The sequence below is a fragment of the Solanum tuberosum genome, unplaced genomic scaffold (genome assembly GCF_000226075.1).
Source record: "Solanum tuberosum cultivar DM 1-3 516 R44 unplaced genomic scaffold, SolTub_3.0 scf00171, whole genome shotgun sequence".
NCBI classification, from domain to species: domain Eukaryota; kingdom Viridiplantae; phylum Streptophyta; class Magnoliopsida; order Solanales; family Solanaceae; genus Solanum; species Solanum tuberosum.
The window spans coordinates 856776-867530 of NW_006239097.1; the positions used below are offsets into that span (position 1 = coordinate 856776).

At 31.5% G+C, this 10755-nt stretch overlaps 1 protein-coding gene across 12 annotated transcripts; it reads right to left on the minus strand.

Moving 5' to 3' along the window:
• Positions 1–968: 968 nt before the first annotated feature.
• Positions 969–10312, minus strand: LOC102596342 (uncharacterized). 12 transcript variants are annotated; one of them, XR_001474263.1, is made up of 9 exons: positions 10118–10312; positions 9766–9865; positions 7949–8170; positions 7748–7831; positions 7593–7655; positions 6605–6744; positions 4652–4747; positions 2240–4063; positions 969–1561 (listed from the first exon to the last, which is right to left on the minus strand). XR_001474263.1 is itself a non-coding variant. In XM_015311752.1 (9 exons), the coding sequence occupies exons 3-5, from the start codon at positions 8166–8168 to the stop codon at positions 6919–6921; spliced, it is 1041 nt and encodes a 346-aa protein (XP_015167238.1). In that variant the 5' UTR covers positions 8169–8170; positions 9766–9865; positions 10118–10275; the 3' UTR covers positions 969–1561; positions 2240–2309; positions 3667–4063; positions 4652–4747; positions 6605–6918. The 12 variants fall into 12 exon arrangements, 11 of the variants coding, with proteins under 11 accessions (XP_015167238.1, XP_015167241.1, XP_015167236.1 ...); XM_015311752.1 differs by having other exon boundaries at positions 2240–2309; positions 3667–4063; positions 6605–7655; positions 10118–10275; XM_015311755.1 differs by having other exon boundaries at positions 2202–2309; positions 3667–4063; positions 6605–7655; positions 10118–10275.
• Positions 10313–10755: the final 443 nt, after the last annotated feature.

Consider the following 10755-nt stretch of genomic DNA (forward strand, 5'->3'; position numbering starts at 1 on the left):
AAACAAAAACGGCACATACAAAAAAAATTAACCAAAAGGGCAAAAATTGCTCTTGATGGAGCGATTTTGTTCTGACAAAAATTGACGCCGCTCCGCTAAAAGAAATAAAAATCGCTGCCGATTTTTCTACAAAAAAATTATTTTTTTCTTTAAAATCGCTGCTATAACAGCGTTTTTATATAATAAAAAATTAAAATAGCAGCGATTTTGTTTAAGAAATTATTTTTTTTTTTTAAAAATCCTACCCTTGCAAAGAATTTAATAAAAATTAAAACTGAAGCCAGCGATTTTCATAAAAAGCTTTTTCTTTTTTTAAATCTTTACCCTTTCAGCGATTTAAATGAAAATTAAAAAAAAATTAAAACTGAAAATCGCTGCTTCGGCATCGATTTTTTCTTTAAAAAACTTGTAAAAAACTTATTTTTTTTATAAAAACGCTACTATAGCAGTGATTTTAAAGAAATAATGATTTTTTTTTTAGAAAATCGCTGCCAAATGCAGCGATTTTTATTTCTTTTAACGGAACGACGTCAATTTTTTGTCAGAAGAAAATCGATCTGTCAGGAGGGATTTTGCCCTTTTGGTTAATTTTTTTTTTTGATGACTCCCTTTTTATTGATATTTTAATTCATTAGAGTAATAAGGTAACCATATTGTCAAACTATAAAGGATATAATGTTTTTAAAGAATAATAAAAAATGTTAATAATAAAAAATGAATTAAAAAAATGTTAATAATAAAAAAGGAATAATGTGACATGGCATTCTATTAGGAGAGATATAATGTTTTTTTTGTGTAAGTATATTTTGAGGAAAAGAGGTAAAGTTGGGTGATATTATGGTCCTAAAACAAATATAAGTGATATTCCTAGGTAATTTCCCAAACATGGGTGACTATCCAGGGAAATTACTCTTATTTTAAGCTATGTTAGTCCTTTAGAAGTGGCACTTCTAAATAAGCTTATATGATTGGTATAATTGACGCGAGTGGACTTGTTATATGTGAAATGTTAGGGAAAGACATACAAATCTTTTTAAATAAATTATGCACAAGTGGTACAAGCCAAATAGTAGTGTCTTGTTGTGCTTCCCAGCAACTTTTACTACATAGGTCTTCCAAATTCCTCGAGCTTCTTAGCTAGATCAACCCAGACTTCTCTCTCTAGAAAGCTGGTACATCAGTCTTTCTTGCACAATCCAACGACGTTGTATAAAAACCATACAACATAACATAGCAAACCAACTTTCACAGTCAATTGCTTATCCATTTGCTCATTTAATTGTGTGCATGACTTCAGTGAATGTAGATTTGGTGCTTGCAAGAGAGCATGTTTTATGTTCTGAATTATACATACCATCACTCATTTTACTTGATAAGAATCCAGTTGAGTAAATAGAAGTAATGATATCACTGCTGATTTTATGCCAACCAAAAAATCCAAATCATATCTAATGAATTAAGCCCAGCCTTGCCGTAACCATTTCTGTTGACACTTTTATGCCTTCTACCTCTCTCCATTGTCTACTTGAAGGAGGGAATGACGGAGTGTGAAACTTCATACCTGAAAATTTAGAATTAAGAGTGAATTCACCCTCTTTAACTGAACCTCATTGCGCGATCCAAATTTAGTCGGAGCTCTAATGTAGGCTCCGGACACCGGGTGGGAAACCAAAAAAAAAAAACATATTTGACAAGTAATTGAAGAAGCTAAGCCATTATAAGTGCAAAAAAATTACAAATATGTAAGAATGTTAATGATATGGAAGCAATCAGTTCCTTCATTTTATTATTTTAGGTAGAATTTTTTAAATCTATCCAGCAAAATTTTCCTAAAAGTAGAGTACCATTCTTGTTATGTATTCTCCTGAACAATGACAAATAAGACAATGTATTCTCTAACTGAGTCTCTTCCTTTGTCAAAATGTGTGATATTTTCTTTCTGATAGGTACATTGAGTAACAAAGAAACATTCGATTAGATCCTACGTTTCTAAAAAAACATTGAGCATTTTTTTGGAAGAATCACATTTACATGGCATTATAGATTCCAGTAAAAGGAACTACATAAAATTATTTGTTTGGATAAACAGATGCTAAGTTCTTCACACCCTTATCATGGTCATGGACATACATTTTCAAAAAGAAGAGCAGCGACAACATTTGAAGTACAGCTTCTCAGTAATCAAATAGACCAGAACATACTTATCTAGATTTCTCAAAATGATAAGAGGAGAAGCTACCTCCACATGTTGTCACGCATAATTTGTTTTGATAGTAGCATACCGGTAAAATCAAGTGGTTAAAGAATTCCTACATTACAAAAAATAGTTGAATGATACATTCAAAGGAACATTCATATATAGAATCAAAAGATAGTAGAGCACTTTGCAAGGTTTATAGGAAGTCGGATCTATGATGATCAATATGCAACTCCATCAAGTGCTGATTACCAAAATTGGAGTTTAGTGATTATTCCTCTGGCTTTGTTTTTCACAGCTTAAGTTAGTGATTAATACTGCTAAATAATATCTGAATTTCACAACTTATAGCTCAAGATTATAAACATCGAGTTGGCACCATTGCCAAATTATAATTGCAGTAAACATGCTCGAGAACCTGAAAGCTCCCAAAGATCCATGATATCATCATATTAGTTCTCCTCAAAATAGCCCAGTTCAACCCTTCATTTTCCCTTTTTAGTTGTAAGAATACTTTGTCGTCCTTAAAATAAGCAATTTAATATAAAGACTAACAACAAAACAAACAAATTTGATTGCAATCAATGCATATAACCTCCTTCCTGAAAAATTGATAATTTCACCTATTAAACTTTTTCTCAAGATAAACCAACTTAAATGGGGAAACAATAAATTGAGGGACCACACCAAGATAGAAAAATATAGCAACTCTAAAAATGTTCAGCAGATGAAGAAATTGATGAAATTTAGAGGCCCACAAAAGGGGAAAATTGTTTTTTTTTTATGTATGAGAGAGAGAGAGATAGATAAATAAGAATAAGAGTAATTTAAGAAAACAAAATGGGAATGAGCAGAAGCTCCATGCTTGTTAACAGGTGTCAACCATGAAAGAGTGAGCAAAGGACTTAAAATTCTCATGTTACTAGTTCCAATCTGAATTGGGGGATTGGGACAAATGCATCTTCATTCAAAGGGCCAAAGTTTAACATCAAATACAAACTAAGCATTATTCTAACCAATTACCAAGTTCAATAGTACAACTAACTACCTTAAATTGTCACAAAATCATGCTCTAACCCATCCCTCAGCTTTACATGTTATTAGTTGCATTAGTGTGTAATATAGATCTAGTACTATTTCAGACTCATGATTCTTTTTTTTTTTGAAAAAATTAAACATGTAAGGCTCGAAGGCCTCTTTCAGACACAGGAGTCGGGATCAACATGGCAGAATATTCAGATAAAGAGGGAAATGTAAGGCTTATAAAACAAAATAATAAAAGCAAGACGATATGAAAACTACTATTTTACTAACTGCAATAATCATACTAATAATATGAATCAAGAGATAAATTACAATACCAAAATTTCTTTATTAGACTCTGTAAGAATTAGAGAGTCAAGTGCATCATCAGGTATAACCCCTTCTTTTATAAAAAAAACTGAAAATAAGACGACACATTGCTTTACCTGTAAGTTAACAAATTGAGGCGTTCAAAAACACTCAAAATCAGCATAAAAATCCTTTTTACTCTTTAACAACCACTGTAAAATGCCGTTGTACCCGCATCAAGTTATTGTTAAGAACAAAACACGTACACAATCAACAAGGACAGTCAACAAAAGCTGCACTAAACAAGATATCAAAAGAGTCCTAGATGATAAACCAATACATCAAGTCTCACTTTATTTAACATCGTACTTTCCTTGCAATTATTTTTAAACAACTCGTCATTTGGGTCAACCTTTGCAATGTGTTTCTTCAAGAAAATTCCTAAATAAGACCATGATACCTAACACCCTGCACCCATTGAAAAGAGCACCCAATGTCCATTGGAATAATCCCCCTCCAAAAAAAAGTAGATACCTATAAATTTCATATTTTTCAAAATAAGGAGTGCGAAAATGAGGCAATATTTTTCTAACAAAAATACACATGTCCCATAAATAAATTTTTTATCAATACTATCCATTATAATAAATAATGTACATAATGACAGATGAGTATACTGTAAAATAACATCAGTGAAAAGGCAAAAAAAAAACACTACATGTGATATAGTTGTTTCTGGCACAACAACAAACAGTTTGTGCATCAAATATCTCAAACAATAAGATTTAAAAAGAGTGTAATTCATACTATTCGAGTTAAATGAATTGTAATGAAGTCGTTAAATGCTGGCAAGTTATTTATCTTTCCAATTTTACTTACTTTTCCCATACCTACAATCTTAGAGCTTCAAATAGGTTCGGAGAGATTGTTAAGTTGTGTGAAGAATAGAATAGAACACAAATAGTTTGTAGCAATATAATGTTCAAATTTAGGGGAAAAAGAAAATAAAGAGTATAAATTCAAAACATGCATCCACAGGAAAAAACTTTCTGAATGTAGAAGAACTAATAGACCTAGCAAAGCTAATGTTTGTTAACAGGGAAAGAATAGTTGAAAACTCACAGTTGAGAAAAAAGAAGGTTGTAAACACAAGAGACGTCGGTGAACTCCAAAAGAAAGCTCCGCAGCCATGGTGATGAAATTAAGGCAAAGTGAATTCTGAGTAATCAAAGGGAAGACATGCGTTATACTTGTACATGTGTCATGAATAGAGTGAATCATCAGATGGCACCAAAAGGTACTTGAAATGCAACAAATAGTACAAATTTTAATAGCTATGTTCCTACACCCAACTTTCATTTCTAAATAAGGACTAAAAATAAACTAAAATAGGCTAATTACGTTATAAATGTCATTGATTGAATCATAGCAACATATATATAATAAAGATATTTTATATAATCCCACTTCACTTATAATTACAAACTTAAAGAATTAGGAAATTAAATATATCTGCAATACATATGGTGATGAACTTCTGAGAATGAAACAGTTAAACTTTCTTCAGTGTAAGATTAACCTGCTATGTTATATAGCAGACTTCAAACACTAAAAGATATAATTACATGGTCGAGAAATCACAAAAGACAAAGCAGAAGCACCAAAAAGAGTCTAAATCTAACAACTTAAGACTCAAAGCACATGATAACATACACTACTGTGAATAATTTATTTGACTGCTATCATCTTGCACATCCATTCTACCTTTTCAATTACAATGAAAAGGCCATTAGATAACTCTTAATTCCCAAAGAGATTATGAGACTCCAACTTTCATAATTAGCAATTCAACCTTTTAAGGCTCATCCGCAATCATCCTTAGCTAGATCATGCTCAACTATGTAATTATGGAGTCCAATGTAAGATCAAGGAGGATTGAAAATCAAGAAATTCAAGTTGGTATTTATAACCGTTAACCATTGTGCTAGTTTCTTTATATAAATGTCATCATGTTGGATGTTCGTAAAATCACAATTACTAATCATCTACATGTAAGGTATTCTAATAAATCAAATGACCAAGATATGGAAGAACTCATTATATGTAGCTTTCAAGAAAACAATGTAAATAGGCATAATACAAAAATATGCCCTTTAACTTGGCCTCAGCTGATATTTATGCCCTTCAATTTTAGTTGTGCACAAGTAGACACTTAAACTTGTATAAAATTGAACAAATTAGACATATACATTCTACTTCTTCAATTATACTTAGTATAGTGAGTCCTCACATTGAAAAGGCTTCTAATGGCAGTCAACAGTGTAGTGAGTTCTCCTATACTTGGTAGATTTTCCTAAAGTAAATGTGTTCAATGCTGAAGACATTAATGTTGAAATCCTTATGCTTAACTCATCAAAAACATGTATAAACATGAAATCAATTTTATTAATAAATAGAAATTGAAAGGAAATAAAAGTGGAAAAGAAAGAGGGAATGAAAGAGACCGTGTAGGTTTTTGTTAATGTTCCAATGAGGAAGACGAACAGAGATAGTAAGTAGGACGTGTGTTTCTTTAAAACATAAAAAAGCAATACACGTGTTAATAATATAGGTCAAATATTTATCACAGATGAGACCAGTATAATGTACCATTTACAGTACTTTTGGTACAATATGTATTTGCCGAAAATATAACTGAATTGGATATAAAACACAAAAGCAGTAGCAATTAATGTGGGAATCCCAAATCTCAGCAACTACAAAATGCATAATGAAGACAATAAAGGTAAACACCAATCGAGCAAAAGAACAATCACGAGCAAGAATATATAAATGAGATGCATATAAAACACAAAATCAGTGATAATTAGTGTGAGAATCCCAAATTTCAGCAACTATAAAATGTATAATGAAAGACAGTAGAATGTAAATACCAAACAGAATCACAAGCAAGAATATATAACTATACTGCATATAAAACATAAAATCAGAAACAATCATGGATAGAGCCAGTTTATGGTAAAGGAGTTCATCGAAGCCCCCTTCGGCGAAAAAACGATTAGAATGAAAAATTACCTTGAATTTCCCTAGTCAAATATGAAATTTCATCACCAAATCGATGCATCAGCTCGGACTCGAATCACTCTCCTCTGATTTTCCATCAAGCTCTTCCTCTCCAAAAATGTAATACCTCCATTTCTAAGTCTCTTCTTGTCCTTCTCCGCCAAGAGTGAGAAAGAGGAAAATGAAAAATAGAAAAAGTAGAAAAAGAACCAAAGTAAAATTATTGAAAATTAGAGGAGGTAGACACATGTAGTACAGGTGTTTATTTTCTAGGGAATATGGCTCAAATGGTGTAGTACAATGTTTAATGCTATTGGAACAACATTTTAGAGTTGTGTTCGTACTCGGGTTGTTGGCTTATATATATATAAATTTGAAACAACTGTTAACGATTTTAGAAAAGTAGAATAAGGATTAACTTTTAGTGTATCCATGAGATTTGTAACAATCAGCTCATTAAGATTATCTGAGAACGTCATTTGATTTGTTAGCTCATTTTCGTTATCATAGAAATATAACTGTAAATTTTTTCCTTTTCCTGCTGAGGGTATCAAATCATCAATGAAGTGATACATTTGTCCTTGGACTTTAAATGTATAGATGCCATGATTTCTCTTTGCTAATTGTCTATCATAATGTACTCCAAGTGAAGTGAATGCAAACATGTTATTGTAGGCTCTACTGTAAGTGCGAAAATGTTGAGATTCTTTAGAGTCACCCAAGAACAAATTTCGCAACTCAGTAGGCAAGTTATGAGAAATTAGTCTAATTGATCCATTATCACAACAAAAACCTGGTGATTCATATTGAAACCTTTTTGCTGCACAAAATTTGCAATTTGGAACTTTCTTTAAAAATAAGTAATCTTGTGGCAATAAATTATAATTTTGTAGATTGACTTGTAACTTATTTCTACCTGTGCATGGTAAAAAGCAATAATTTGTTATATAAAGGCACGACAATGCATGTATTTTTATTACTTTGGTAGAAAGAAGCATACCTCTATTTGTAGTACATCTTGAACGTAATTTACCTGCAGTATGAGATGCAGTCGATGTTGATCCTAGTATGAGGAATAACAATATTTAAAGATAGCTAGCCAATTATGAAAAATCAATATAGTCAAAATAGTTGAAGTACTATTTTTGAACTAACCTACTTCGAAGGTAGATAAGCAATTAACTATACGTTCTCTTCTAGTTGAAGTAACTGGTAGGTTTGTAGCTTTGGAAGCTTCAACTACAAAATGAGGAAAATAATTGTAGTAAGAGTAGGTGAGCTGAAGCGTCTAACTATAGCTATAGATATTCAGAAGACACATTTCACAGAAGGAAGATAAGAATATGGTTAGCTCACCTTGTTGAGGAGATAACGAAGAAGTGATGATTGTAAGAGCGCCAGTACTATTTGATTGATGAAGGAGTTTTTGTCTTTTCGATTCAGCCCTTTTTTCTCTTAGCTGGGATAAAAATAATTCCTTTCTCTCTGGTGACATCTGTGCATATCTAGTACGGCGACACAAATTTCTGTCAGAAGTTCTTTCTTGGACAGACAGATTATCTCTATTTTCTTCCATTCCTGTTTCGAGTAGTTTATGATTTGTTAAATGAATTTATAACTTAATGTAATCTGGAAAGAATACATAGAATTGACAAAAAAAAATGCAGACAACAGTAAATGATTGTATAGAATGGCAATACACTCAATGTTCTATTGAACATTTGTTGAACAATAGTAGTTGAACAATAACTATTATTAGTAGTTTCATTACTTTACGATATGAAGGTAGAAAGTTAACTTATTCATATCCATAAATAGTAAAATAAATAAAAATAACGTGAAGCAAGAAAACTTAATACACATGAGGTGCAAAAAAGAAACTTTGTTTCAATATATAAGCAGTCTTTGTGCTCCGAAGAAATTGTTCATATAATTCTACCGTTCATATGGTTGTTTTATGTATTTCATTCTATTCCCTCGTCCGTCAAAACAGTTGAGGGTAAAACAAACTAAACAACAGTATGTAATAAATGGTGGGAATTCAATAACGGATTTGTTTTGTAATTGTCAGACAATATTTCAATTTTCTAATTTGGTATCTCAAATCGTCATTATTAACTTATTTATTTTATGAATTCTAACTCGTCCAGAGTTATTCGGAAGCAAGTTGACATATATTTCAACTGAAATTAAATTTTATAGTAATTTTGAACTTTCAACTGCATAATAGAGGGGTAAGGAGCACAATAGTAGTTTCTATGTCCTAAGGATACCGATTATAGCCAGGAATCAGTTTTTGCATGTTATAAAAGTATGAATTGATATAACATAAGCATTTACTTTATGACATAACATAACACTATTATTGTCACTAATATAAATGCTTTAAAGTAATGTGTACAACTACAAGTCCAATCTCTGCTCCAACATGATATTGGGAGGTTAATACGTAGCAACTCTATAAAGTACGAACTTATGAGTATAGAAGCAACTATTTCCCGGCAATGCTAGGGCCAGCACCAAGTTTCAGAATTTTCCGACGAACATATGAGCAACATTTAGTGAAACAGTGACATGCAATAACTTTGAATAGCCATTTGACAATCTCCTTATAAATGGAAAATTTTACAAATTTCAAACGGTAAGAGGCCATGAAAAATAAACTGTTGAAGAAAAAGGGAAAACCTAACCCACAGAAAGACGAAAACCTCTCTTACCAACGCGAAAGGAGAACCAATTTGGAGCGAAAAGTTGCATCAATTTTGCAGAGAAAAGAGTAGCAGAAGGAGCAAATATGAAGAAAATTCCGATCTTCTAAAGAATTATTTGATTCAGAGAATGTAATACCAAAAGAAGTAAAACATGTGAGGTTGTAAACAATATATTCACAAGGTTTGACATTCTTGATAGTATTCTTATTTTGGGATAAGGCTTTCTTCTTTACCTCCCAAGTATAATATGGGACATAGATAAGGTGTTAATTTAGATTAGCAAAGAGAACATTAAAGAACACATAAACCAAACGAATCAAGGCAAAAACGCACTCCCTGTAAGAAAGTTTTGCAAATCTAAGAACAAACTTCCCACAATATCAATGAAGACGTCCAAAAAGGGGGAAAACGATGAAGAAAAAGAGAAGAAGGTACGAACAAAATTAATCCAAAAATATATACCTATTGGTTGAAAACATGGGCAGCAAGCCTGAAACTTGAGAGCAAGAACAGAAGCTTGTTAATAGTACTGGAAAGCCCAAATGACGAAGAGTTTTGCCTGCTACAAGGAAAAAAAAACCAAAAATAATAATCAAATACTCCACATAAAATGACTCAGACATAACATCAAACACCGTTGATGCACAATCCATTTTTAAATTTCAATACATGTGTAGATCAAGTAAAATTACTTAATGTACTGAATTGTAACAAGCAATTATATTCAAAACATTAGAAAGTAACAAATATAAAATCTTTCAAATTAGTACAAATTATAATAAAGCAAGATCAGAAAAATCCAATTGATTCTTACTAAAGAATAGGCTGAATCTCAAAACTTTTGTAGTTTGTAATTTGCCAACAGGATTAATAAACAAAGAAGAGAGAACATGTAGGTGAGAGGAGGAAATAGACTGAAGAAAGAGAGTTGGAAAGAGAAATTGAAAAGGCAGGCAAATGTCGAAATCCAAAAAGAAACAAAACATTGTACTTTAAGTGGAATACACGTGTTTGTGTGTGAGAGAAGGCAAAAGCTTAGAAAAGTCAAATTGTAGATAGTACATCTAAATATGAGTAATAATGAGTAAGTAAAATATCTGGCTGGCTAAGTATAAAAAGACAACACACGTGCCACCAAATAGAGGACAGATGTCTCTATTACAATGAATTCACCAAAAGTAATCTTCAGAATACCAAAAATGTCCTTATTTGTGTCATCACATTTTCAGCACAAGGTACAATTATTTTAAGCTATGTTAGTCCTTTAGAAGTGGCACTTCTAAATAAGCACAAGGTACAATTTATTTTAAGCTATGTTAGTCCTTTAAAAGTGCCACTTCTAAATAAGGGTAATATATAATATATAATGTAAAATTAAGTCCTTTTGTTGTTGGCTTATATAATATAGTATATATATTAAAAAGATATCATTTTTATGTTTTCATGTTGTAA